The 26,851-nt window shown below is 60.2% G+C and overlaps 1 protein-coding gene across 2 annotated transcripts; it reads right to left on the reverse strand.

Moving 5' to 3' along the window:
• SLC4A2 (solute carrier family 4 member 2) lies at positions 1-26,851 on the reverse strand. 2 transcript variants are annotated; one of them, XM_063303166.1, is made up of 23 exons: positions 26,764-26,851; positions 15,468-15,634; positions 12,647-12,815; positions 12,242-12,495; positions 12,043-12,170; positions 11,463-11,683; positions 10,977-11,113; positions 10,399-10,579; positions 9,277-9,412; positions 8,825-9,005; positions 7,849-7,972; positions 7,570-7,754; positions 7,250-7,475; positions 4,930-5,151; positions 4,623-4,771; positions 4,101-4,295; positions 3,653-3,880; positions 3,374-3,463; positions 2,923-3,089; positions 2,571-2,824; positions 2,151-2,320; positions 787-960; positions 1-669 (listed from the first exon to the last, which is right to left on the reverse strand). In XM_063303166.1, exons 2-23 carry the CDS (start codon positions 15,525-15,527, stop codon positions 589-591), a joined length of 3,732 nt encoding a protein of 1,243 aa, XP_063159236.1. In that variant the 5' UTR covers positions 15,528-15,634; positions 26,764-26,851; the 3' UTR covers positions 1-588. The 2 variants fall into 2 exon arrangements, with proteins under 2 accessions (XP_063159236.1, XP_063159237.1); XM_063303167.1 differs by lacking the exons at positions 15,468-15,634; positions 26,764-26,851 and adding an exon at positions 13,069-13,092.

A 26,851-nucleotide genomic window follows, 5' to 3' on the forward strand; every position in this document is an offset into this window, starting at 1 on the left:
TGCAGGCGCTCTGTGCTTTATTGTCAGCCACCGATTCACATCCCCTGCTCCCCTCCTCGCCAGTGCCCTGATTTCAGCAGGGTCTGGAGGCCTCACCCCGGCTGATTAGAACTAGGGCCAGGTTCCTGCTCCAGAAAAGCCCCAGCACCCTGCCCTGGCTTGTTACCAGCTCTCTGCTGCTTCTGGGTCCTTTTTCCTGAACAGGGAGAGGCTGAAGAGGCTCAGAGCCACTGGGGCCAAGTCCTGCTTTCCTGCTGCTCCTCCAGTCCCCAACTCTGATTCTAATAAAGCTGTTGATTAATACCTTAAATGCAATTAGGGCCTTTAGAAAGTAGCAGACTGTCCTTCCTGGAGGAGCTGTGTGCCCCCCTCCAGCTAGCGTGTAGAAGCAAGGGGGTGTGCATAGACTCTCCAGCAGCTGACAGGGACGCAGGGCAGGGGATTCTGCTACCCAGTGGCCTCCACAGCCAGGCCACACAGAGAGAGGGTGATCTGGGGGCCACCCTCTCCTCCCACACTGACATGCAAAGGCACTGGGGGGAGGGGAGGCCGCTCGGTGCTCAGCCTTCTCAGTTTCAGCCTTCTGTCTCACACGGGCATCGGCATCTCGTTGTACTCGTCCACGCCTTCTCTCTCGTCCAGGATGGGCTCTGCCTCTGCTGCATCCAGCTGGAGGGCAAGAGTCACGGGCAGCTGGTTTTGCTGCCTCTGGTGCTGGCCGTTCCCTGCCAGATTGTCTGCCTCCCTGCCCCCTCCTTCCGCCTGCGGTCCTCATCCCAAACTTACACACTTCGTCTCTCGCTCTGTGAAGATGCGGCTGAGCAGGCACAACCGGAGTGGGACTGTGAGGATGAGGATGAATGGGAAGGCCAGCGAGGCGATGGTGGACATGACAGCCCAGAGCACAGCCAGGCAGGCCAGCTGCAAGAGTGTGAAGAGATGCATGCGCATCGTTCGCACCTGCAGAGGAACAGGGAGCTGTATGGGCAAGCACCCTTGCCCACCTCCGGGAACTGCCCCTCCCTCGGGGCCAGCCCACGTGGAAGTCGTCCCTGGCAAGGACTGCAGCCAGGGCAGCAGCTGGAGGCATGGACCTCTGGACACTCGAAGCATCCTCCGCAGCCCCGCATGGGATGGAAAAGGGCAGCCCAAGCAAGGGCATTGGGCTCGTTTTGGGGGGGAGGTGAAAAGCACAAATGGGAGAGAAAGGTCCTTTCCCCCCTTGCAGACGCCAGGCGGTCCACTGATTGCCCTGGGGAAAGGGAAGAAAGGAGACAGAGACCAGCCAAGCAGAAAGGCTCCCCACTTGAAGCGGGGGTGGTGGTGGTGATGCTGATGTCTCTGGTGACAGTGATGCCATGATGCCGGGGGAAGGGGAGTAAGGACCATGGCTGGATGCCATGCCATCCACCATGCTGGGAGTCGGGGTGGGGGGGCACACAAGACATCTCTGTCTGGGGCCCTGGTGAACCAGTTGGCTAGGTTTGCATGATTCATGCTGTTTATCCAAGTAGGGCTCCCAAACTGGCAAGCTGGGCCCCTAGGGCTGGCGGGTTCTTAACCAGTTGGGGTAAGAGCACTGGGCAGAGGCAGCCTTAAGTTCCTACCCACAAGAAGATCAGCTACAAGTGTCGAAGAGCTCTTTGGACGGCCTCTCAAGACAACCAGCCTGGGAAAGCTAAGGGATGATCTGGGGACAAGGACATTTGTGCTCCACGCTACTTGTGTTCTCAGGATGCACAGCCACAAAGGCACCAGCTACTTTTGGGCCCGAGGAGCTACGTGACCCTGTCTGTATGCAAACCCAGGTGATTAGTTCTGGGGGGAACATCCTGTCAAGCCAGGGGGCAACAGGCAGGCGTAACAAGGGTGAACTGTTCTTAGGACAGACCTTCCACCTCCTTCCTGATGGATCTCCTTGTAAGACATCCCAGGGGTCCACGGCCAGGCTAGGCGCACAGAGAGCAGCCCCAGCGGCTTCCCCCACAAGGAAGGGAGCCGGCCACTAGCCTTCCCGGCTGTTCCGCAGAACCTCCCAGGTAGGTGCTGTCCCTTTGTTGCCCCGCTTGCAGGCGCTGAATGGCCTGGGCAGAAAGGCCGCACTCCTTCCCCACCCCAATGGCAGGGACAGCCCTGTGCCCCGAGCTGACCTTCTTGACATAGGGCACGTCTGGGTGATGCTTGGGGGGCATGAGCAGCAGGTGGAGGCGCTCGTAAAACTGGATCCCATTCAGTGAGGTGACCCCCATGTAGAGGAAGATGCCAAACAGCACTGCCAGGGGGATCCTGCGCAGCAGGTCCCCAATCACGATGGACAAGCCTGGATGGGGAGGAACAGCGCACTCAAGCCCTGGCCCTCCAAGCACCGGGCAGCTGCCATCAGCCCTCCTCCCCAACAGCCGAGGCTGGCCACCTGCCACCCTGGGGGCTCTGACGGGATGGGGGGAAGGCCCAGCTGGCGAAGGCTGTGCTGGCAGCAGGGAGGGAGGATCAGGGCAGCGCAGCCGGCTGTGCCGGTCAACCTCCCCGGGCAGAACGGGCAGAGCAGCGAGGGGCAGCCAGCGACTCACCCACAAGGATGGCCACGAGCAGCCCGGTGACCCGCTGCTCCTTCACCTCCTGGATCTTGGGTTTGTCCCCTGGGGCCACGGCCTTGCTCATGACAGTGAGCGCATTGGCATGTGTGACAGAGCGCACCGTGGCAGCCGCCAGCCAAGGCAGCCCAAAGAGGGCGCAGAAGCCACCCATTGCCACGATGAGCAACAGGTCCAGGTGGAAGCCAGAGCCCTTCTGCAGCTTCCGCTCCTTCTTGCTGATGATCAGCCTGGGGGGCAAAGGGGGCAGTGGTTGGGGGGCCACTCTCCCAGCACACCCCCAAGGACCAGGCGGGGGCCGAGAAGAGAAGCCCTCGCCCGCACTCACGTGGTGATCTGCGTCTCCATGAAGATGAGGATGAAGACGAGGACCGCCGGGAGTACGCTGGCCACCATCATCCACACTGGGAACGCCTGGCTGCTGCCCAGAGGGTTGATCACCCAGCCCCGCTTGCCGGGATCCGTGACTGAGAAGCCGCTGGGCACCGACAGTTTCTGAGAGGGGAGAGAAGGGTGAAAGGCTGAGAGAAAAGAGCTGGGCCTGGAGGCCGAGGAGAACCAAAAGGGGGCAGCCAGGGCTGAGCAAGAGACGTGCCCGGCCTGCTGCCCCTCCTCAGGAACCGGTCATGGAATGGCCAGAACCTGTCCTCCCCTCCCCTCCCCACTGGACTTTGGCAAGCCAGCCACCAGGGACGGGGGTGGGGTGGCCTGAATGGCTGTGCCTCTCCTTCCTTGCTGGGAGCCTGAAGGAGACTCCCAAAATTCCCCCAACTTCCTACCTGAGTGTAAGTATCCTGGATGCTGGAATCCACCAGCACCATGATGAGGATGGCAATGGGCACCCCAAAGTCACCGATCACCCGCCGGACCTGCCCGGAGAGACTTGCTCAGTCTCAGGAACTCCCGTCCCTCAAGCACCCACAAAACGTGGGGCCTCTGAACGCCTGCGGAGTATCCTGCCTTCTCCCGGCAGCCACCACTTCCAACTTGCCAAGGAGCTCCTCCCTGGCTTTGGCAAAGGGTCCCCACACCCCGGTCCCCTGGCAGAGGCCACGCACCCGCCCAGGAAAGAAGCGGCTGTTCTTGAACTTCCGCAGGAAAAAAGCGATGAAAAACGTTCCGGCCATGAGCACCAGCGAGAGGAGGGCTGTGTTGGGCTGGCCGGTCATTTCGGAAGAACCTCGGCTCGCCGTCCCATTCTCTGGTCCCAGAATGCCGGTCTCCGCCAGGCGTCCACCAGTGCCGTTCCTGCCGTGGCAGCCGTGGAGAGGGTGCGCCTGGAAGATCTTCCCGGAGGAACATCCGGAGGACAAGAGACTCTTCAGAAGTTACAGGGAAACCTCACCGCCAGGTGAGGAACGTGTGGCGGCATCTCTGCGGTGGTAGCTTGACCACAAAGGAGCCCCCGCAGATTTCCAGGCGGCCTGCTTGTTTTTCAGACCCTGCCCCCCCCCGTCCTGCCTCCTGCAGCCGTGGCAAGGGGACCGCCTCCTCCTCCTCCGTCACCTTGATCAGCTTCAAGAAGGTCTCGTAGATGAAAATGAGGGAGATGAGGAAGGCAAAGATCTCCTGGGTGAAGCGGGAGACAAAGCGCACCAGGAAGCTGCCTTCGAAGGCCACCATCGTCAGCACGATGAGGACGAGCCAGAAGCCAATCCAGACGCGGCCCACCAGGTAGTCCAGGCCACGTGAGGCGCAGAACTGGGCACGGGGAGACAGACAAAGACTTAGGGGACGGCAGTCCGAAGGCGGCGGGTCCTCCGCCTTGGGAGCAGGGTGGGGCGGAGGGAGCAACTCAAGAGTCCAGCCTCCAGAACGGGCAGCCAAAGGGCACTCCTCACCCCTGCTCCCGAGGGACTGAGAGTTGCCCAAGGACCCCATGCACCAGCACACGCCTCCCCCGCCCCATGTATGGGATGCAGTGGAGGTGCTGCGGCAGAGTGGGTGCCCCTCTACTGGCGAATCTGGAAGCTCTCAGGACAGGCTGGAAATTGGGGCAGGCAGATGGAAGCCTGCCCCCAAACTCACTGTGAAAAAGGCCTCCTCAAAAACAAGGAGGGGCCCTGAGAAGCCAATGACCAGCAGTGGCTGAGCCCCCAGGAGGCAGAAGAGGACGCCCTGCACGGCGGTGGAGATGATGAGCTCAGAGACGCCAATCAGCCCCTGCGTCTTCTCGCCTAGAAGGGAGCCAAGGCTCAGGGGGGCTTCCTTCCCTCCCCCTGGCCCCAGAAGACCCCATGCCAGTCCCAGGCCAGCAGAGGGGCAGGAGGCTTTCATCTAGGCAGAAGCCAGGCAGGCCCTGCCCCACGCCTCGCCTGCTGTCCTCCCTGCTCACCCAGTAGTCCCCCAAAGGTGATGGCTGGCGAGAGGGCAGCAAAGTAGATGAAAATGATGGCCGCCAGGCACTGGGGGTCCAGAGCATCCCGGAAATCGCTGAGGTACTTCGGGTAACGCCGACGGACATCCCGGATCAGACCCCCAAAGGGGCGGCCGGTGCGTTGAAGGGGGTCGGCCTCCGCCTCCTCTTCCTCCTCCTCCACCCTCAGCTTCAGCAGTGCTAGGGGTGCAAACAGGAATCACTGGGGGCCTTCTGGGGCCCCCACATCCCACCCCACCATGTTAACAGGAGACCGTCCTGCAAAAGGGGCCAGGGGGCCAAATACTGGCTAATCAGCAGTTGCCATTCCCCAGAACAGACCGTATTTTGTTGTGTAGTAATCACAGAACCCACGGGAGCCCCCCAGTGGTGAACAGCATTTGTTGAAACACAAGAACGTGAGCAGTACATTGCAGACAAGAGCACAGGGGTTTCCAGTCAGAAAACATTCAAGCCCACCAACCGAGGGGGAGTCCAGCCCCCCCCCGGTTGGCCCCCATCTCCTCATCATCTCAGGTGCAGGGTGCGCCCTACTTCTCAGCCTGGAGATGGTGCATCTAGCCAACAAGGGCAGCTAGGCCTCTCGGCCACGGAGCTCTGACTTTTCTGCTGGCTGTCTAAACCAGAGGCTGCTGTCCTGTCTGGGCTCTGTGGATTCACAAGCCAAGTTGTGAAGGTGCTCCCCGCCCAACCGGGTAGTGGTCTGAATCAGGGCAGATCTCCCCTCCTACGCTGAAAGCAAACCAAGACTTCACCCCTGGCCCGTCTAGCCCAGCCCCATGTTCTCTGAGGGGCCCTCCACCTGCCCAGGAAGCCCACCAGTCTCCCAGCAGATGGCCTCCAGAGGCAGCCCCGCTGCCTTTGGGTCTCACAGCCCGAGAGCCCCAGCAACTGTCCAGCCCATTTTGGGAGGCAGCCAAGCCAGCAGCCAGCACCGCATCTCACGGGAGTGAATTCCAGAGTTTAACTGCGTGTTGTGTAAAACAATTATTTCCCTATTTTCTGTCCTGATTATTCCTGGATTCAATTTCATTGGGTGGCCCCTGGTTCTAGTATTTGGGGAAGGGGAAAATGGCTTCTCTGTCTCCACTTCCTCCACACTGCGCGTAATTCAACCATGTCCTCTCTCATTCACCTCTGCTCTAGACCCAAAAGCCCCCAAGGTTGCAACCTTCCTCATGAGGAAACCGCCCCAGCCCCCGGATCCTCTTAGCTGCCCTCCTCCGGACCTTCTCCAGCTCCGCCACATCCTTTTCGCAGTGCAGCAACCAGAACCGCGCATAATATTCCAGAGGTAGCCGCACCACTGATTTATATAAGGGAATCGTGATATTGGCGTCTCTGTTTTCGATATGGTTTCTTATTATCCCTAATACGCTGTGTTGTTTTACAGTGGATGCATGCTGTGTTGACACCTTCATTGGACTGTTTTCTATCACCACTCACTGCTAGCTCTGACCTTGCTGGCTTAGGTACAGTTTATTATGGTCACAGACGTTAAAAAAATTAAGAAAAAATAAAAGCACAAAACAGGACAAGAATGTTACCATTGAAGTTAAAGTCTGTCGAGTTTCACAGACTATATAAAAGAATTTGCCTACATTCAAGAAAACCAAATAATACTGATCTGATAATGATAACTGAATATTAAAAAAAAAATCAGATTTTTTTGGGTGTTTTACCAGGTAAGGAGTATAAAGAGGGTCCTAGGATCCTTATAGAGAGCACAGTATAATAGGACATGAGCTGTAGGACCCCACTAGTTCGTATGAATGCTTTAGGATTTTTGGCACCAATGTGCATCGCTCTACACTTGTTCGCACTAAATGACATCTCCCATTTTGACACCCACTCCTCTAATGTGCAGAGGATCCTTGGAGCTCTTTGTAGTCCCTTATTGTTCCTACCAATCTGAACAATTTAGGGTCACCAACAATCTTGGCTATTCCGCTAATGATGCCTGACCCTAGATGATTTTTTAGATGATATTATTATTATTGAAATTGGCATACTGCCCATGTTTCAAAAAAGGTTAAAAGCGCCCATTCAAGGACAGAACCTTGGGGGGCTCCATGCGTTAAACCCCCCCATGGTGAGAAACGTCCAGATGAACAGTAGTGGAGTAGAGGGGCAACTTAGCGGTCTCTCCCTGCCAGGCAGAGCCAGGCACCCCTTGCTCAATTCCAGGCAGGTTGAACCCTCATCGTTCCGACTGGGCCGAAGCAGATGCAAACGTCCGTGCCAGGGGAAGGGGCTGGCGCCCTCCTCCCTGCCCTACCTTTCTCCTCTGGTGATTTGGGCTCCAGGGGTGCCCCCGTGAGCAGGCGCCGCTCCTGCTCCTCCCGCCGGCGCAGCATTTCACGCTGGAAGTGTGCCACGCTGCGCAGCAGCTCCTCCCCCTGCACCTCCGAGGGTGGCAAGACCACACTGCAGTCCAGAAACTCATTGATGGCATTGAGCAGGTCGTGCCGGTCGTCAGCCAAGTAAGCTGCTTCATGGAATTGCTGTAGACCACAAAGGGGCAAGCTGGAGACCTGTGCCCCAGGCTGCTTGGGAAGGCTCGGCGCGCTGGATCCCAGGATGGAGCACAGGGCCTACCTTGTCCGACATGAGGGTGGAAATGGAGCGCCCGATCTCGTGGTAGTCCATGTTGGCACTGCTCGGGCCCAGCAGCACAAACAGAAAGCGCACCGGAACAGGGACCTCCAGGACTGCCTCCAGCTGGGCGGCCTCCTGCAGCCGTACGAAGGCCATGGTGGGCTGGTCCAGGAACTCCACGCACCCTGCCGGGAAAGGAGTGGTGTGGCATGCCCGTGAAGGTTGTGCCCCCCAGAGCTCTCAAGCACCTTGGGCCATCATCCTCCCGCATCTGCTCACCCACAAGCACCACGGTGGCCTCTGCGTTGTCTGGGATTTTCTCCAGCAATTTCAGCTCATGCTTAGACTTGGAGCGTGTCATGGCGCCAGGCAGAGCAGGGGACAGGATCTCCTTCTGCAGGGTCTATGAGATGAGGGCGAGGTGGGATGCGGAGTCAGTTGGCTGCTGGACTTCCTACAAGCCCCTTGGGCTGAGGCCACTCCAGCACCCCTCAACCTTCCCCAGCACCATAACCTACTTCCCTTCCAGTAGGAAGCCGATAAAGGGGGCGGGGGAACAGCAGAGGGTCTATGAATGTCTACCTGTTTCCAGCCTTGAAATAAAGCCACGCAGCCGGTAGCTAGAACCCTCTGCCAGAGATCAGAGTAACCCTCTGATCACAACAGCATCCCCTATGCAAAGTCCGCCCCAGCCTCCTGTGTGCCTGAATCCCCTCCGCCCACCATATGATGTCATGGGAAGTCTTCTGCTAGGATTGAAACGTTTCCTGCTCCGCTTTCCCATCCCAGGCTGGATTTTCTGCAATCAGCATAAATAGGAAACAAATACAGCTGAACTAAACTTGTGGCCCACCTTCCCTCCAGGAGTGCCTCATGATGCACATGGGAGGCACCCCTGCCAAAGCAACCCACAGAGGGGGAGCTTGAACCCACCTCCCTGGACCTGGTCCCCCTATCTCATCATCCATCACCATTCATTTATTCCGACAGCCAGGGCCTGCAGTTGATGTGGATTTGAGCTTGGGCCTCCTTGAGCCCACTCCTGATTAGACAGCCTCTCACAACTTGCTTCTTCATCCCCTCTCAGGTTAACTCAACCACCTCTTCTTTGCTCACAGGTCTGGAATCCGAGAACGCCCCACCGCAGTCTCTCTCTTTCCCCATCTTTTTTTGAACAGCACGGGGGCCTCTTCCTCACCCAGAGAGTCCGGGCAACTCGGTGTCATTTGAGCAGATGGGGTCTCTGAAAGCTCACCTCCTTTTCAATGTCCACCCGTGTCTCATGCTCACCCACGTGGCCAATGAGTGGATCAGTGGCGGTGGGCTCTGTGCATTCTCCCACATGGTTGGCGCTATGGTGGTGACCCAGCAGAGAGCCGAGCGACCCGGCTGAGATATTGCGAGGGAAGGAGAATTCTTTCTCATCAGAGGGATGGCTGCAGGAAAGACCACCTGTGCGTCAAGCTCTAAGTCCAGCAAAATCTGCCGCGCCCCTTGGCGGCACGTCAGTCTGCCAACAGAGTTGGCGGAAGAAAGAGGGGCATCGGGGGAAACTCGTGGGCCGGATGGGGAGTGCTCATGGTCCAGGTCCTTCAGCTGGGTCCAAGGAAGAAGGCGCTGGGAGACGGGGAGGGTTCCGATCCTCACTCTCGTTGCCTCTGTCTCTCTTTGACCTTTGGCCCAAGGAGCTAATCCCAACATGCTCACCTGTGCTTAAGCAACAGTGCCCGCAGCACATTGGCACGGTCCTCGGCACGAATCTGGTCAGAAATGATCATCTGCTCTACCACCTGGTGGGCCACTCCGGGCAGCGTCTTCTGATCCAGGTCGAGAAGCACAGCTCCTGCAGGCGGAGAGGACGACGGATGGAGGCCCGCTTGCAAGCAGCCTGGAGCAGCTATGCACGCTGCCCTGCTGCTGTGGCCCCACGGTTCTCTCCGCTGGACGGTGCGATGTCTTCGAAAGCCTCTGACAGCGGCGGGGGGACTGCAGTCCGCCATTGCAGGCTGAGAGCTCAGAAGCGGAAACTGGGGAAACCCTCGCCCTCCGACTGTAAACCCTCTGGATACAATCCTCCAGCCCCGGATGTTCATGCTGACTCAAAGTAAACCAAGACTCCTGACCATCTTTCGATCAATCCCGAGCGTCCATCCTGCTCCTCGCAATCGCTGGGTGGAACAAGCGCTCAGCCAAAGCGCTGAACGGCACTGCCCCTGCTCTGCTCCCTGCTCTGATTCCAGTGTCCCCCCATCCCCGTCCCCGTCCCTGCTCTTACAGGACAGTTGCACAAAGCACAGGAGAACTAGCCGGTTTCCTCTGAGAAGCCCCGATTCTGCCTACTTTGGTTCCATGGTTTGGCTTTGCTTTTTTTCACACAAAGGCTCACCACTCTACAGAGCAAAATGCAAAGGGGCTCCCCCACCTGGCCCTACCTAAAGTTGGGAGAATGACCCCCCCCCTGCAAACAGACCTAGGCAGGCCTTTTGATTGGTGTGGCGAAGGGGGCAAGAAGGAAGGCCTGCGTGCAAGAAGACCCCTGAATCCAGAACGCTCCGGGAGCGCAGAAGGAGCTGCCCACCTGCTGCAGGAGTCACGCCTGAGCCACAGACCCAGACGGCCCTGCTGCTGCCTGAGAGGTCTGGCCCAGCCAGCCCCTCTTCCCTGGCGGCAGCAGCACCCCGACCCTGTTTAACCCCGGGTGCTGGGTGGGGAGGGAAAGCGCTCCTGGGAGCGTCCTCTGCCCCCGCCGCCACCCAGGGTGGCACCCCATCCGCCAGGGCCACTCGCCCACTTAGCTGGGCAGAGGGCCTCCACTGCCCAGCCTCCTACCATGGGAGAGGGTCCTGCGCAATTCCAGCAGGCTTCGGAAGGAAAGGGAGGCCACATGGGGCTTGCCCCAGCGGTCGGTCTCCTCCTCCACGTCCTCCTCGAACTTGATCCAGCGCGCCGTCTCCCTCCACTGCATCTCCTGGTTCTTGTCCACAATGAGCTCATTCAGCTCCACAAACACCTGTGCCAGACAAACAGGAACAATGCTCGGAGGAGCAAGGCCGGCAACTCCTGGATCTCAGAATAACCAGGAGGACCTCCAGAGCACTCCAAACTGAGCCCCCCACCTGGTGTCAGTTGGGAAAAGCTCACCCATCCTCTCCGGGTAAGCGGGAGAGTGCACCAGAGGTGCCGTGGGCTCTTCCCCCCGGGAGGCAGGGACAGGCTGGGCAGACGGACCCGTGGCCTGCGGAACGCAGTTCTCAGGAGTTCCTTGAGACCTGTTGGCTGGAGCAGCTTCGAGGGCCCACAGCCTCAGTTCCCAGAACAAGTCCATCAGATGTTGTTGGGAGCCAAAAGCAGAAAGCTGGGAACCCCACCCACAAGGCCCTGGATCTCTCACCCCTCGGCCACCTCACCTCGTGAGGCTTCCGGTCCTGCTTGCGCAGCCGGGCACTGGCCTCCTGGCGGTCTTTGCCAAGGTGCACCACTTGTCCTTTCGTGCTCTTCCGGACCAGGTGCCTGCGCACTCCTGGAACATCCTCAAACCTGTGGCCTGTAGCAGAGGAGCAGGGGGCACTGAAGGCGCGTATCTGCAGATCCCCATGTGGCCTTCCTGCTAGAATCCCCTTGAGACCAAATTGCAAGATAACCGACCCTTCCTTGCACCTCTTCTCCGCCCAAGGAGTGGAATCTGTGTGCTTGGCTTCTGGGTAGAATATTGCGTTCAACGAACGGGCAGAGCATAGAAGCCTGGGGCTAGCTCCAAAGTTCTCTCGACACCCCGCTGTTCTCCTGGGAGGGCTCCCAGCCACAGAAGCCCCAAGTGAAACCTGCCTGCGATGCAGCCCGAGTCCAGGGACCCAGGGCCAAGTGGCCTCTGACCACCCCCACCCCCCGCTTACTCTTCATGTAATCCAGGTCTGCTGAGGCCAAGGTCAGCGCCTCTGACTCATCGGTGGGCACCTTCTGGTACTGCGCTTGCTCCGTGCCAGTCATGCTGCCAATGCGGCGACGCTCGTTGAGGTTGTAGCTGCGATGGCCCAGCTGCGCTTTGGAGAGCGGGCGCCCTGGGGGTGAGCTGCCCTCGATCACGCAGGCAACCCCTGCATCCCTGAGCTCCAAGCTGCAGAACAACAGCCCCATCTCAGCAACTGAGGGGCGGCTGTCCCCTGCCCAGAGCCCCCACTTCCCTGCCCCTAGAGGCTCCCCAAAGGAGGCCCTGGGATTCCCCTGGCCTGTGGGTCACGCTTTGGCAGTCAAGCCGGAGAAGAAAGAGGCCCAACAGCTTCACACCCTCTCCTTGCAGCTCTTCTACAGCTGAGTGCTCTCCCTGCCCCCCCCCTCCATTACGCTCCTCAGGAAAGGCCCCTCTCCCACCCTGGACCTCCTGAACTCCACAATCTGGAGGGATCCTGGCTTTTCTGCAGCTCACCCTTCCACAAAGCGTGCCTCTGATGGTTCTGTCCAGTTGCACTCGCTCACCTGCTTGCCTTGGTTCCCCCCAAGCCCTGGGGGGACCCACAGTCAGTCCTTGGGCCCGAGGGCAACGCTGCAGCTTGCTCTCCCAAGAGCAGGTTCTGCCGGTCAACATCGTCCTCTTGCAAAAAGAACTGGAAAGGGAGAAGAGGAGGATCAGAACCAGAGAAGGATGCCCTCTTGCCCCCCCCCCCATCGCTCCTACCTGTACACCCTTTGGAGAGCTGCTCTGAAGCAGGTCCTCTGGGGTGGGCTCTGTCTCCGTGTCACAGGTGTCATCCTCCCCCTCTTCTTCCTCTCCCCCTTCAGCCTCCTCCTCAATGGTGGGTGTCTCCCCAGCAACTGAGGCCCGGGGTCTCTTCTTCTTGCTTTTCTTGGACGCCCCCTTTTTCCGGCGGGCATCAGAGGGCAGGTGACTGGAAAGTGGGTGATGGATGTGATGGGAAGACTGGCGGTGGTCTGTGGAAGAGAAAAGGTGTGGGACTCCGGATGCCTGGCCTCTCCCAAGCCACAAGTCCAGTGGCAGGAGAGGAAGGTTGGCAGGTTCCCTCGGCGACCCCCACCAAAGTCTTAGCCTGCTGCCCCACCCCTCGCCGCGGGCCCGACCTACATTCGAAATCCTCCTCGCTGTAGCTCCGGCCGGCCTCGTCCACGCCACGTGGGTGCGCCTCCTGCAAGATCTCTTCGAAGCGCTCCACGCGCAGCGCCTTTCCCAGGTCCTTCTCCTCCTCTGGCACCGCGAAGGCGGGTGACGCGGGGCCCGTCCCGTCCGGCTCCGACTGCCAAGAGAGTCACAAGCTCCTGAGCGCCAGCGAGGCCCGCTACGGCGCGGGAGGGCAGCGGGCGCTCCCCCGGCCTGTCCGCTTCGCCTCCCTGAGCTTGTGCCCCGCTCGGCCTTTCCCGGAGAGTGATGCGCGTTCGGGGCGCCGCGCCCGCGGGGCACCTGAAGAGGGCGGCGCGGAAGGCAGCGGCAGCGGCGGACCAGGAGGCTTCCCAGGGGCGCATGGGCGGGCAGTCGAGCCCGCTCTCTACCTGAGCCATGACGCCTCGGCTGCAACCCAGAAGCAGCGCCCCTGGCCACGCGATTTATTCGGCTCCGGCAGCGGCAAGGAAGGTCACGGTGGCTGCGGGAGGGCTGCGAGGCAGCGGGTGGCGGCAGGCGGCTCCATCGCCTCCGCGCCACTCCAAATATTGACCGAGCGAGGCTCCACTCGTGCCGGCCGACACCAGCAGAGATTGGCCGGGACGCGGCAGCCCGTTCCCCACCCACCCCTGGGGCTCAAGGTGACACGCGCGGCAGCTCCAACGGCCCGGGAAGAGTTGGGGGCCGCCCCAGCCTGGCCCAAAGATTTGCTGGAGGCGGCGGGGCCAGGGCTCCGGTCAGGCTCCCTGCGGACCCCCGGGCTTCCGAGCGACCAGACCCGCCCCCCCCCCGAGCCTCGAGGCGGGGCTGCTGGGTTGCCATCCAGGTTGGTGAACAGCTTCCCCATCCCCGGGGCAAGAGGGGGTGCCCCCACCCCCAAGAAGCCTCCGCCTACATGTCTGCGAGAGCCAATGGGCCGCACATCCAAGCAAGTGCCCCGGCCCGCTCCAGCCACTCCAGAGGCTGCCCCTAAGGAGGCAGCAGCAGCATCTGAGCAAGTGCAGAGTGCACGCCCCCGCCTCTCAAATTGCAGGAAAGCAGCCACCAGCTTCTTTAGCTTGGGCTTATCAAGTGGGGTAAACCCAGCCATGAAGAGGCTCCAGGCCAAAGGATAAGAGGTCTGTGCATCTTTTGACTCCTGGCAGTTTCACAGACCTGGAACGGGTTCCAGGAGCAGCTGGCCCTGGTTTGCCCTTCCCTTCTCCCCGCAGCCCCGAGGCTCCCTGCCTTTCTCCTACCCCAGGGATGTTCCATCTGCCTGCGCTGACGCCCCCCCCCCCACCCCGCTTGCTGCTGTTCCACCTCACCCCCCTCCTGCTCCATTCTTTCTTCCTTCCAAGGCTCTGGATGGAGCAGCGGACAGAGCAGCGCATGCCTGGTGCTTCCAGAATCTGTGGGAAGGCCCCTATCCTGAGGAGGATCGCCCTGTCAGGTGCCCAGCACCCCGACACAGGTAGGTCAAGAGTCCTTCCGAGGTTGGCCAAAATTGGCTTCCTCTAGAAGGAGGATGAAGGAAAGGAAACCCTGTGAGCTGCTGCATCAGGCAGGAAGGCTGCTGCCAGGGGTCCCAGGATGCACCATCCTTTTCAAAGGTACGGGGAGGGCACAGAGGCAGACCACCTTAGGTGACATCTCTGAGAGCAGTTTGTCGGTGGAACCAGTGAGCCAGAGGGGTGCTGGGGGTTCCCCTTCACTGTCTGGGCAGTCATCTCTTCAGGGGGAGGGGCAGGGGGAAGTGGGCTGCCTTTGGTCCTTCCTGCCTGGGGCCGGAGGTCCTCTTTGGCTCTTCCCGCTCAGGGATCTTAGGATTCCAAGGGGAAGGTTGGGGTCCCACCGCCGGCCCCAGCATTGGCCTCTCCGTCCTGGTATTGCTACTGACCAGTGCTGGATCCTCCGGTGCATGTTGGAAAGTGAGGAGGGGAAGCTCCCTGGCCCATCCCGGCCAGCCCAGGGGTCTCTGCAGCCACCCCCTCTGTGGCTCTGTTCCTCCCTTCCCAAAGGAGGGCCGGAGAACCTGGACCACCCCACCAGGGAGTCCACAGCAGCTGTCCTGCTAGGTCTGCAGCCGGGGCTCCACGCAGGGGGCCGGGGGATGCTCCACTGAGCAGGGGCCCCATCAGGAGCTTTTTCTTCCTGGGTCGTGGGCTGCCAGAAGACCCTTTATTGGCGGCAGCCTGGTCTGGGGCACAGAAATCCCCCCAGAAGCTTACCCATTAACTTTGGGCAGAGGCACAGGCAACACAGCAGCCTCACCAGCCCACTTTGGGCCCACTAGGGAGATGGAAGGACTTCAGTCCAGAAAAACAGCTCTTCTCACCTCAACTCAGGACACCCTCCCCCCCATGCACCCCCACACCCAAGCAGGAGTGAGGCTGAATGAGGCCTCTTTTGCCCACTTTTGCTGCTGGGACAGAGTGGGCTTCCCCTTGGCACTCGCCCCTCCCCTGGGGCACTTGGGCCTTTGATAGCTGTGGAGAGTCAGGCACTTCCCACCCCTGCGCATCTGGAGAAGTTAAAAGGCAGGGAGAGGAGGCTGGCGGCCCCTCTGCTCCCATTGCCACAGACTGACCCACACGAGGGAGGGAGGGTGGGGGGAACCAGCCTGGGGAGACCTGGGGATGCTTTCCAAGGGGCTGATTCCCCCCCCCCCCGCCTCCTCCTCCTGTCTGGAGCATTCAGGCCAAAGGCCCCAAGGCCCAGCTTAGCCTACACACCCACCAGCCAGTGCACAGCTAGAGGTGCCAGCCACCACGGGCACCTGCAGAGTCCAAGGGTGTCTGCTACTCACCCCTTCAAAGGCACCCGAGACGATGTGATGGAGCTCAGAGGAGACCCGTGCGTGGCTCATGGCGGACTCCGCAAGAAGCCCTGGCAACGGCCCAGGCAGGCCCGGCTCGACACTTAGCCTTTCTCTTTCTCCTTAGGGCTCAGAGGACGAAGTGGAGGCACCATAACCTGCAGGAGAGCCCTGTCAGTGAGGGAGGGGGCACCCTTCCGCCCCTGGCTTCCAAGGGGACGCGTCCAGAGGTTGGGCTTGGAAGAAGAGGAGTGGCGGTGCCCCTCTTCTCGCCCAGCGGAGCCCGGTTCCCTTGCCGAAGCAACCCAGGCACCGTCCGAGCAGCAGCATATGTGACAGCTCGGGGACAGATCCATCTTACAACTATCCAGCCAGACAGCGATGGAGCCTGGAGGATCGCTAGTCCGGGAAAGAGGAAGGTGAACCAGCCAAAGCTGACCAGAGCTGAGCCAGGCTGGCCAGAGCTCTGCCAGGTCCAGAAGAAGCCCGTCCAAAGTGGTTCAGGACCCCCAATGCCCTTGTGCTACTCAGACCTGCTTTAGGTCCCTGCTCGTATCTGCTCCTGCCCCAGCCCCGCCCCTGCCACCCTCAGGGTGGGTGTCGGGGTAGACAGGCATCTCCCCCTCCTGCTTGGGACCCTCCAGATGGAGGCAGCCACGCTGTAGGGGCTGCACTTGCAGAGCAGGCTTAGCCTGTCGGAGTAAGCCATCATCTGGATCCACAGAACGTGCTGCACAATCAGCTCATCAAGCGGTCTGCATTCACATTCCTAGTAAAATGTGCTGAGTACCTTCTGCCTCCGTCCACACGCTTAGTCAGTGAGATCCATGGCTTGTGAGAGAGGAAGTGGAAGGGGTTGGGCTGCATCCATTCCCCCACCCCTCACCCAATGGGAAACAGGCATGGAGGGACCTGGGGTCAGGCTAGTGGGCCTACATTCAGGTGGGTCTCAAATAAATAGCTCCCAACCAAGTGGACCAACAGGCTTCATCGTCCTGTGGAGGCTGAGTCTGCCCGAGGGCACGAACTGGCTGCATGTCCATCGCAGGGCAAGCAGGGCTAACAGCCACCCCCAACAGCATTGCCTGGGCCAGGCACGTGGGAGGCCCTTTGCCACACAGCCAATCATTAACCGGTGGACTTTGGTACTCCAGAGTATTCTGGTGGTCACGAGTGCAAAAAAGACTTTCAGGAAGGATTACACAGCGGTGGCTGGCCGTTCCCAGGATGCTGAAGCACGGCCTCTCTCCAGCACCTCTCCCACCAAGCGGCCGAGCGCAGAGCCAGCGGAGGGCTGCCCTGGAAAGCGTCTGTCCGCTCCCCAAAGAGAGATGCTGCACGTGGCCCTGGGCCCTGCCCTCCAAGAAAAGACTCCCAATGACCCAGACTGGCAGCTCTTCCTTCCTCCTGCAGGAGGAGAGGTGAGAGCGGAGGGGATGGCGCGTGCCCCTCTGCGACTGGGCAGCGAGAGGGAAGCCATTCCTCCTGCAGGGCTCAGGGCAGCCAAGGGCCTCCAAGCACAGCCCACCCTCGCCGTCGCAGCTGACAAGTTCTGCCCCAAACAAACAGGTGCCACAGAAGGCTCCCCCCACCCCAGGCAGCTGGACAGAGACTGAGGTCCACGCCAGTGGTGCCCCTCCTCTGGAAAGCAGAGCCCCGGGCTCCAGCTACAATAAGCATGGGCTGGAGGAGGCCCCCACTTCCCGTTGTGAGGCCTGACCCAGGAAGGCTTGCCTTCCAAAGAGGGAGGGGAGCAGCCTGTTCTCCTGCTGGGCATTGCTGGGCGAGGCTGCGCCCACGTTTGTCTTGGCCACTCTGCTCCAGGAGAGCTAGAGGGTGCCAAGAGCAACCCTCAGCCTTGAGGGCAGCTGGTCCAATCCAGCCAGAAACGAGCTCCCTCCAGACCCCTCTTGCCACCATCGTCTCTGCAGGCCTCCGGCTCCCGCCCTGGGCCAAATGGGTGCCTCTGAGGGGCGGGGGCGGGGGGGGACAGCGGGGTACGCAATGGCACAAGCAAGGGGGATGCAGGCTGCCTTCTCTCCTGGGAACTGCAGCCTGACCGGGCTTGGCCACGGAACACAAGGCCCCACCTCCATCCTGCCCACAGGAAAGGACAGCAGCTTCTGTGCATGTGCGGAGTGCCTTTCACCGATTGCAGAAGGAGCTCAGTTCTGGCGCACGATGGCTGTGTTCTCACAATACACTGACCCATTGTTTATACCAGCCATCCGGGAGCATTTTTGCCTGTCAGCCCCCATCTCCCCCCAACCCCGGAGCCACGGAGACAGGTGGAGCTCAGTTGCTGCACAGTCACTCCCCTCTGCTGCTCCGCCAGAGCTGCCCTGCAGCAGGCCAGGCCTTTATCGCCTTGTGAAGGAAGGGCGGGAGGGGGAAGTAGAAGTTGGCAGCCGAACTGTGACTCGCCCTCACGAGCCCTTGCTCATTCATCTGGCCAGTTCCTGGGAAGGGAGGGGGGGCAGAGGAATGCCTGGATAGGCACACACTCCTCCCACCTCACCCCACCACCATGGACACACAATTTCCACACACGCCACTCTCATGCCACCCACCATGTGCCCAAAGAGAGGCCTTTTCCATCACAGAAGATCAGCCAAGGAGCCAGCCAGAGTCTTTCCAGATGCCAGGGATGATCTCTCCTTGGGGCACCATTGCCATCCTCCCAATCCTCCCATTCCCCACCCCCCCACACAGGCATTTCTTGCAGTCTGAAGAGGCAAAACCCCGGGAAGGACAACAAACACATCCCAGATGTGGTATTCTTGTAGGGAAATTGACTTGCACCGAAATGCAATGGGCAAGGGCAATGGGGGGTGGGGAGGGGAGAGGGGCAGCTTGCAGGGACAGAAGAGCCCATGGCTGGAGTCCTCCGTCAAGGACCAGAAGTGCTGCAAGGCTGGGGGCACAAGGCACCAAGGAAGCACAAAAGGCTTTTCCCATGTAGCCCACATCTCAAGCTGGAGAGGGGGAGATCTTCCACCCCTCCCTATTTAGGCCCTTTGCACCCATAACACTTGATGCCTCTCCTGCAGCCAAGCTGGCAAGGCCTGGCGACCTGCCCCCGCCCCCACACCTTGCAGCCAACTCCAAGGGCAAGCAACCGGGCCTGCAGAGGGGAAGCATCCCTCTCACCAACGGGTCCCTTGCTGGGCAGCGTGGCTGAGCCAAAGACCCAGATCTTCCACAGCCCATGCTGGGGGGGTGGGGGGCAGGAAGCAGGGTTTTGCAACTTTCCAAGTCACATTCCAGGGACGAGCCCCAGCTGGCCCACCTGACCCAGCTAAGGCGATTAACGGCACCGAGTTGCCACATGGCTTGTTCTCACCAACCAACCGCCCCAGATTCCTGAGGAGAGATGGTGCCTCCCCCAACTGGTCCTTGGGGAGGGGGCAGGAGGAAGCAGAAACCCCCTTGGGTGGGCAGGACAAGGGTCTGCAGCCTTCCTCTGCTCCCCCCCCGAAAAAGGGGCTGCCCTCCTTCCGTGGCAGAGCACCTGACTCCCAACAACCTGCAAGGCCCCCTGACAGAGAGCACCCTCCAAAGTGTGGGGGGAGGGGAACTGCCGCCTTTGGTTTCACCCCCTTCCTAAAAACAGCTTCTGAAGAAAGGCGGCAGGAAAGGCTTACGCTGGTGCCTGTGTGAAAAAAAGCACTCTGCACATGAGCAGGAAGGAAAGTACAGCTGGGGGCCCATGCTCCCTGCACTCCTTTCTCTCAGCAACTGGCTCCTGCAGCCCCCAAGGGCCAACAGGGAGTCCAGCCCCAGGTGCCTGTCTCCCCCTTCCCCGTTTTCGGGAAGCTGGTTCCACCGACTGGCCTCGGCCAGACAGAAAGGCGGTGGGGGGCGGGACTCGGTGCTAAGAAACAGGCACAACTCAGACAACAACTTGGACTCCACCCAAGGGCCAGCCCAGCCCAGCCCAGCCCAGAGAAGGATGAAGCCCCTCGCTCTGTCCTAGGGTCCTGGTAGAGATGGGGGGGGAGAGAAAAGGGAAACGTGAGGGGGGGGCCATCTCAGTGGCCTGTCAGCTGGACCCGCTCCTGCTGCCCATTCCACCAGGTGGGCCCTGCCCTCCCCCCCACTCCCCTAGCTCAGGGACCCAAGAGCCCACCCAAGGACCCCAGTCGAGCAGGGCAGAGGAGAGCAAGGCACCAACTGTTCCGTCTTCCCAGCCCCCCTGAGGGCCGCCTGGATCCGAAAAGGAGTCCTTCCTGGCTTGCCTCCTCCTGGGGCCCAGAGAGCCAGAGGCAAGATGCCTTGCGCCTCCTGCTCTCTCACTCACGTACAAGGATGGCCATGGCAGCCGGGGAGGGTGGTGGTTGTGCCAGGACCGGAGCCCCCTCCACCAGCAGCCATCTTACTCCTCACTAAACAGGCCTTCCTAGAAACGGCGTAAACGTGCCAGGGGAACCCTAACGCCTTTTTACGCTATGAAAGCAGTGGTACCGCTCAGCAGGTAAGTTTGCTAAGAAAGTGACCGTGGTATGAAATGTTCAGCTTAGTTTCTGGGAACTTCCTGTTTCTGGCTGGTGAGGCACACGGAGCCAGGCGTGGCAGAGGAGGAGGGCAGAGATGCCCGCCGCCCCAGAGGCTCTCCGGCCGGGATTTGTTGTGCTTCGGCTGCTGGGTGAATCAGGATGCTCCTGAGCAGGCGGGTAGAGGCCTGAGCAATTTGGGGCTGGAAAGCTGGACGTGGGCTCCCTGGCCCTTGGAGCCTCAGACAGTCAATCTTTCTGCTGCCCAGTGAGGACCAGAAAGCTCCTTTCCTCCTGGAACACCAAGGCTGGCCTGTGACCCAGAGAACGGTCCCGTGCTCACACCAGCCGGAGAAAGCAGTGGCAGATGAGAAAGTGGGTGCAGGTGCTCAGGCCGGCTGGGATCTGGTCCAGCCAGAGACCCCGGAGGGTGGGGCAGCCCAGCCTGGCCTGGCCAAATCCCAGCCTGGCCCTCAGACACGTTTGGAGCTGAATGTTCTCAATCCTGTGGCATTGGAACAGGGCTGCTGGGCACTAAAAACATCCTTTGGAGCGGGATGCCAGCTCCCCTGCCCACCGTTTCTCTGAGAGGAGGTGCCGGAGCCAGCCAGCCAGCTGGATCTCTCTTTTCCAAAGGGAGGAGTGAGGGATGCCCACCCCAAGGCAGTGACTGGCCATAGGCTCATGCCTCTTTTCCAGCCAGAGAAGGAAGGGGCTCCTATGGAGCCCTCGAAGCCATCCCTGTTTCTCTGCCAGCCTCTGGAGACACATCCTCTGCCAACCACCGGGGCACCACCATCCCTAAGCCAGCACGCTCAGGACAGCAGGGCAGACGATGTGCTGCAGGGAAGGAGACCCACCCGGTCAGAGCTGGGAGCCACTAGTGCCTGCTAAAAATAGCCCTCCCCACAATTCCTCCCCCACACCACAGCACAAGTAACAGGAGCCTGAGGATGAATCACAGGAGGCCACAAGAGTCCAAAGGCAGGCAGGCAGGCGAGCCCATGCACTGGGAAGTGGCACTTCCTGCTCCCAAGGAACTCCCTATCCTTTTACCTGGAAGCACCTCTCCCTTCCCCTGCAGCCCTCGCCTGCAGGATGAGCCCTGCAAAGGGCTGGATCCAGGCAGGCAGGCAGACGGGCAGTTCTTCGCCAAACAGCTTCTGCTCCACGGAAGCAGTGGAGAAAGGAAGGCTTTCCTGGCACTGAGAGACTCTGAGTCCTGCTGTCAACAAGAACACAAGGTAGTATATAACACACCCGTATCCTCCTCAATGCTCAACACTTTGTGCATGAGGCCCCTCTCTGGGCCACCACAAGACAGTTGGGGTGGAGGAACAGTTGAGGTTGAGAGTTGGAGGGGCCTCACATTGCTAGCTTCCTCTATGGAGGGACTCAGACTCAATCCTGGGCCTGGAAATTGGGGGAGTGGGGGAGACACAGCCACAAAGGAAAAGAGGTGGTGGATGTACTAACCTGTGTGTGCGTGAGTATGCACCAAACAGGCTGACCAGACCTAAGTGTGTGCCTCTCAGCACACCTACAGCTAACACAGGAGGGAAAATGGACTGTCCAGGTCCCTTAGGAAACCCTGCAGCCCCAAGCAGCCCCACCCGACCTCGCAACCGGTATTGGGAGAACGTCTTTGCAGACACGATCTGCTGGACAGTCCTTCCCATGTTCCATGCTCACCTGATGACGTGCCTGGCAGCACTGTGGCCAGGAGGCCACCTCCAACAAATAAAACCAACCCTCAGTTCTGTGGCTGCCGACAGGCAGCTCCGCACCACAGAGGATGAGGTGCCCCAGATGCTAAGCCTGCGGGCTGGGTGCTCCCTCCACTCACCCCATAGCTCCCTTGGCTTCTGGATGGCTCCTGCTGCGAAGGGAAAGGTGCTGAGGGCCAAGCTGTTTCCAACCCCCAGAGCACGGGACGTGGAGCAGGGAGCCCCCACGGAGGTAGGGTAGCAGCCCACTGGGACCCCAGGCTGGCGCTGTGCCCCCACCCCTGGGGCAGGCACCAGGCTGCCTGCTCTGCTGCTGCTGCTGCTCTGCTTCTGCTGGTGCCAAGGCGGAAGGCTGGCTCAGGGTAGACGGAGAGGAGGAAGCGGCCCCCCTCTACGAGTCCCTCACCTGCCTCCCGCCCTCCCTGGCGCAGCAGCAGTGGCTGCGGCTCCCCGCCAGTCTTTTATACCCGGGCAGAGGGAGGGAGAGGCGCAGGCAGAGGGGCTGTGGCCACGATGGCCGCCCTCTCTTTGTTCTTCCGCAATTCCTCTGTCAGCAAATTGTACTTTTTCCCAACAGCCTTCAAAGCCCCCGACTGCAACAACTGCTACTTAGCCAGCAGCCCCTCCTCCCTCTGACTTCCCCGGCAATGCTCTTGCCAGGCAGGCACAAGATGCCCCACTCCCAGGAAAGGGAAATAGAGGGCTTGCCCTCCAAAGGGGGGGCACCTCTCTCCCTCCCCAAGACACCCTCTGCACACCTGGAGGACCCTTTGCCCGTGCCCGCTGTCTCGTCTTCCCACCCCTGCTCCCTGCGGGGAACTCTCTTCCCAGGGACTGGCATCTGGCTTTGTGCCCAGCAGGAGAACATTCCTTTCCACACTTGCCCCCTCCCCGTCCTGCAAGAGGGCCCCACCTGCATCCTGCCCGTCCAAGCGAGACTCCTTGGAAGAACAAGATGCCCAGGACCATCAGGGCTGTGGAGTGGATATACATACCCACCCCTTGGATCTCAAGAGATGGCTGCACCACCCCACTTGCACCCTTCATCTATACGATGGTTACAGTCTCAGCCCCCCCACCTCCACAAAATGCCCCCTGCCACCCCAAGTTGCCCCCATCTCCCGGAGGGCAACAGGCTGGGAGAGGTTGGTTCCAAGGGCCCAGCCCCACACTCTAATGGGCACCTTTGAAGCGAGGAGGGAAGGCTGCCTCTGCCCAATTGCACCTTTACAGCTGCTGCTGTGTAAGCAGGGAACTGCCTGGTCTGGCAAAGCAACTCAGCTTAATCCCAGGGTTCCCACATGGTGCCAGGGCTGGTGCCCGGGGTGGCCTCCACGCAACCTGCCCTTGCTGCCTACCAAGAAGCAATTATCCTGGGCCGCCCCCAATCACTCCCCACTTGATCATGTGTGGGGGCTGGCAGGGTGGGGTGGGGTGGGGAGAAAGCACGCTGCGGATATCCAGGGACGGGGGGTCCCCGTTGCTGGTCCACAAGCGAGGGGGTCACAGACAAGAACCCCACCTGGCTCTGGGCCCCTCCAGCAGCCTCTAGACTTGTCTCTCCCCATAAGATGCTGCCTTCTCCCGAGGCCCCCCCAGCACAATCCCTCCCCCTGCTTGTCAGCAGTGGTGCCACAGCAAAGGACCTGAGTCAGGGGCTGTGCAAGAGACGCTCCCACCTACACCCCCTTTCGGCCACGCCCCCTCCCCCCTGCCCCCTCCCCCAGCTCAGACCGAGTGACTTGCTGGAGTGGAGGGACATGCAGGGCTGCAGCCCCATCCACCGGCCTTGAAAAACATGAGGTGGTGAGCTTGGCACTCTACACATGCCCAGGGGACTCTCTTGTCCATGTAGGTCCACCTGACTGTCCCCTTGCACCCAAAGCAGGAACTCCTGGGACTCCTCAGATCTCAGCCCCAAAGTGGATGCCACGCACCCAAGCTTGCCCTGCCCTGCCATCTCCCCAGTAAGCGGCGGCCCAAGATTTGCCAGGGGTGGGGGGTGTACATGGGGCATGGCCAAGGGTCCCAAGACCCTGGTAGGCGCTGCCTGGGAAGACTGGGCTCTTCCGAAGGAAAAAGAAAGAGAAAGCGGCCACTGGCCATGCCCCCGACCCCAGGCCTGCAGCAGGGACAGTGCTTAGCCCAGCCCAGCCAGGTCAGACCCTTCCCGCAGGAGTGGGGGAGGCCGTGAGGTCGGCAGGGACAGAGGGAAGCCAGGCTGCCCCCGATCCAGCCTTTTTCCTTCCCGGTCACAGCCACGGCTTCCAGTCTGACCACATTCTTGAGAATCTCCAGATCTGCCTCAATAAAAAATACACAGCCTCCCCCTGCGATGCCCGCCTTGGCTTGCCTGACCCCTTCTCATGCCCGCAACAACACAAAAGGGGGCAATCAGCCTTCTACCCTGCCACAAGCCCACTGCTGCCCACAAGCAGCCTGGCAGTGAGCAGGCCAGTCTGCTCTTGAGGCTGCTACGGCCGCAACTGGGGGGGCAAGCAGGGCATGTGCCCCAGGTGCCGCGCTGGGGGTTGCCAGAATGCGCCCTGGGGGGATGCCAAAATGGGCACGGAATCCATGTTTGCCCCTGGTGACACAGACCCTAGTTGCAGGCCTGGCTGTCCCGAGGCCTCCGGCAGGCCCGAAAGCCAGAGGAGTGCAGCCCCGCAGGATGGCCGAGGCCAGGGCAGCTGCAGGGGCAAGCACACCTTGGCACCAGCTCCCCCTTGCCTGGCAAGTCCTCAGAGATGTCCCCCGCGCCCTCCTCACACATGGCTAAAGCCTGGAACAACAGGAGGAACAAAATGCCCTTCAGGAAGGCTCCGAAGGGGCCATTCCCAGTGTTACCATTATTCCTTCTGCTCCTTCTGGCTACTGACCCTGCTCAGCCACCCACACACTGGGGACGGTCTCCGGGGACAATTCTCTGGAAGCCATGCTTGCATTCCCCCTTGCTAGTTTCTGTGGGATGTGTGCAGCACCGGACACACGCATTCGGTCCCGTGTGTCCTAATTGCTTGTGCCTGACACACTTGCTGCCACTGTTCTCCTATTTCCTCAAAATCTCCTTTGACCTCTGATGGCATCTACCCTGCCAGCCGGGGCTTCCTGCCCATTTCGATATATTTCAAAATTATGATGCACCACAGGCTTCGCTGTGGGATGATCCCAGGCCATCCACACAAGCCATCGCCTGATGATATGCAAAGGACACAAAACCTTCTGTGCTTGCGTTACAAGCCAGTTGCACACTGGGCAACACCTGGACCTTGGGCTGCCTCATGCTTAGTCGCCAATCCCCAGACCCCTTCAGTTCCCAGTGGCTGGCACCGCCACCCTTGTCCCAGGATGACCTTCCTGAGTGCATCTCCCGCGCAGCCACTGCATCTCATCTTGGAAGTACCCCCTGCAGTCCTCCCCCAGGGGAAACCCAAGGCACACATCTTGCCCCGGAGGGAGTTCTCCAAGCACTCCCACTCTCCATGGCACAGGGAGCCAACTGCTTCCGACCGCTCCCGTTTTTAAAACCTTCCTATTCCTTACACGCTTCGTAGGAGGTGCACAGTATTCCCGTTTTGCTGGGGAAAAGGCCGAATGGGGGAAAAAGGCACCTCCCCAAAGGCTCGAATCGGTGACCACCCTACAGCGAGCTGGCTCCCTTCTGCCTCCCCCTCCAGGGGTGTCTGCAGGGTGCAATAAAAAAGGTCAAGACTGAGCTATTGATGCTTCACCTCTTTTTCATGTTTCATGTGTGCAACACACGTGCAAAGTGGGTGGAGCTTTGATTGCATTGTCATGGTCACCATCTTTACGTTTTCAACGGCTCCCACCTTGGCACGTACGTCAGCAGATTACCCCAATTCCCTTTTTTGCCCCGAAACCCATGGAGAAGAGGCCGAGGGGGGGCCGTGGGTGGCATTAAGCTGCCCCCAAAGGGAGGACCCCCATCCAATGGCGTCCCCAAGGTGTTGCTGCTTCTCCATCAAGGGCTCTCCTTGGTGGGCTGTTGAGGCCTTTGGGGACCCCAGAGCACATCCCCCCCATTCTGCTCAGGAAACAGCCCCCTCCCCACACAGCCCACTTCCTCCAGAGAGGGGCCTGGGTTCCCTCACCTGCCCAGGACGTTCTCCAGCAATCTGGATCTTGGCACATGCCCCCATCAGTTCACTAGGACCCATGTCCATTGCACTGTGCTTCACTGGTGCAGGTTCACACACACACGCACACACACCCTCAGCATGAAGAAAGCCCAATCCTCAAGTCCTGTGGCCAAGAGTAAGCACCAGGCAGGGAATTACTTTGAAGCTCAGAGCCCTCTTACGTCTTCTCTGGGCCCCCTCTTCCTGCCACAAAGGGGCCCAGCAGAGTCCTCAGGGCCAGGCCGCAGAGAGGAAAGCCCTCCAGCCCCCCACCCCTGTATCATTACTGGGCCAGCAACAGCCAGCGCACCATTAGCACTTCTGTCCTTGCACCGTTCTTTCTGAGTGTGGCCACTTCCAAAGAGGGTCCAGGTGGCCAAAATGAACATCTACAACTTTCTAGATCCATCTCCAAAAGGGACGAAAGTGGGGTTCATTCAACACACACACACACACACACACCTCAAACGCATTTGCAGCACAAGCTGGCCCAAGCATCCGACCCATCCTCCCATCTGCTTCATAAGATGCCCTGGTTTGTGGCATGATACCCCAGACCACAGATGAGCCAGCACCATCTGGGTGCCACCTCAACTCCAGAGGACCGCCTTGCTGGACCAACTCTAAGGCTGCAGCAGAAATGTGGATGGAGAAAAGGAAGGGAAATGCCACTTCATAGGCTTCCCACTGGAGCAGCACAGCCACCATATCTAGTAGCAGGCAGTTCCAAAGGTCAGAAAATGTCAAAGGCCCAGGGCAGACTCCTGGCTGTCCGGGGAAGAGGCAGAGAAAGAGTCTGCGGTCTGCCTGCCCCTCCCCAGCTCTGCAGCTCCCAGGACGCTGCAAGGGCCCCAAAGAGGTGCTCGGCCTCCAGCTGCTCCTGCCCCCTTGCACTTCGGGGCCCGCGGGGGATGGCGGGGAAACTCACCCTCTTGGCCGGGGCTGATCCCTGAAGAGGCTCCAGTTCAAAGGAGGGTCAACAAGAGGCCACAGCCAGCCATTCCAGGGATGCTGAA

The sequence above is a fragment of the Candoia aspera genome, chromosome 4 (assembly GCF_035149785.1).
Source record: "Candoia aspera isolate rCanAsp1 chromosome 4, rCanAsp1.hap2, whole genome shotgun sequence".
In the NCBI taxonomy this organism is placed as follows: domain Eukaryota; kingdom Metazoa; phylum Chordata; class Lepidosauria; order Squamata; family Boidae; genus Candoia; species Candoia aspera.

Coding starts and splice junctions, on each gene's coding strand:
- SLC4A2 (XM_063303166.1), bottom strand. CDS start 15,527: ATGAGCCACGCACGGGTCTCCTCTGAGCTCCATCACATCGTCTCGGGT. Junction 11,114..11,462: donor AGACCTGGATTACATGAAGA/GTAAGCGGGGGG, acceptor CCTCTGCTACAG/GCCACAGGTTTGAGGATGTT. Junction 5,152..7,249: donor CAAATCACCAGAGGAGAAAG/GTAGGGCAGGGA, acceptor TTGCACCCCTAG/CACTGCTGAAGCTGAGGGTG.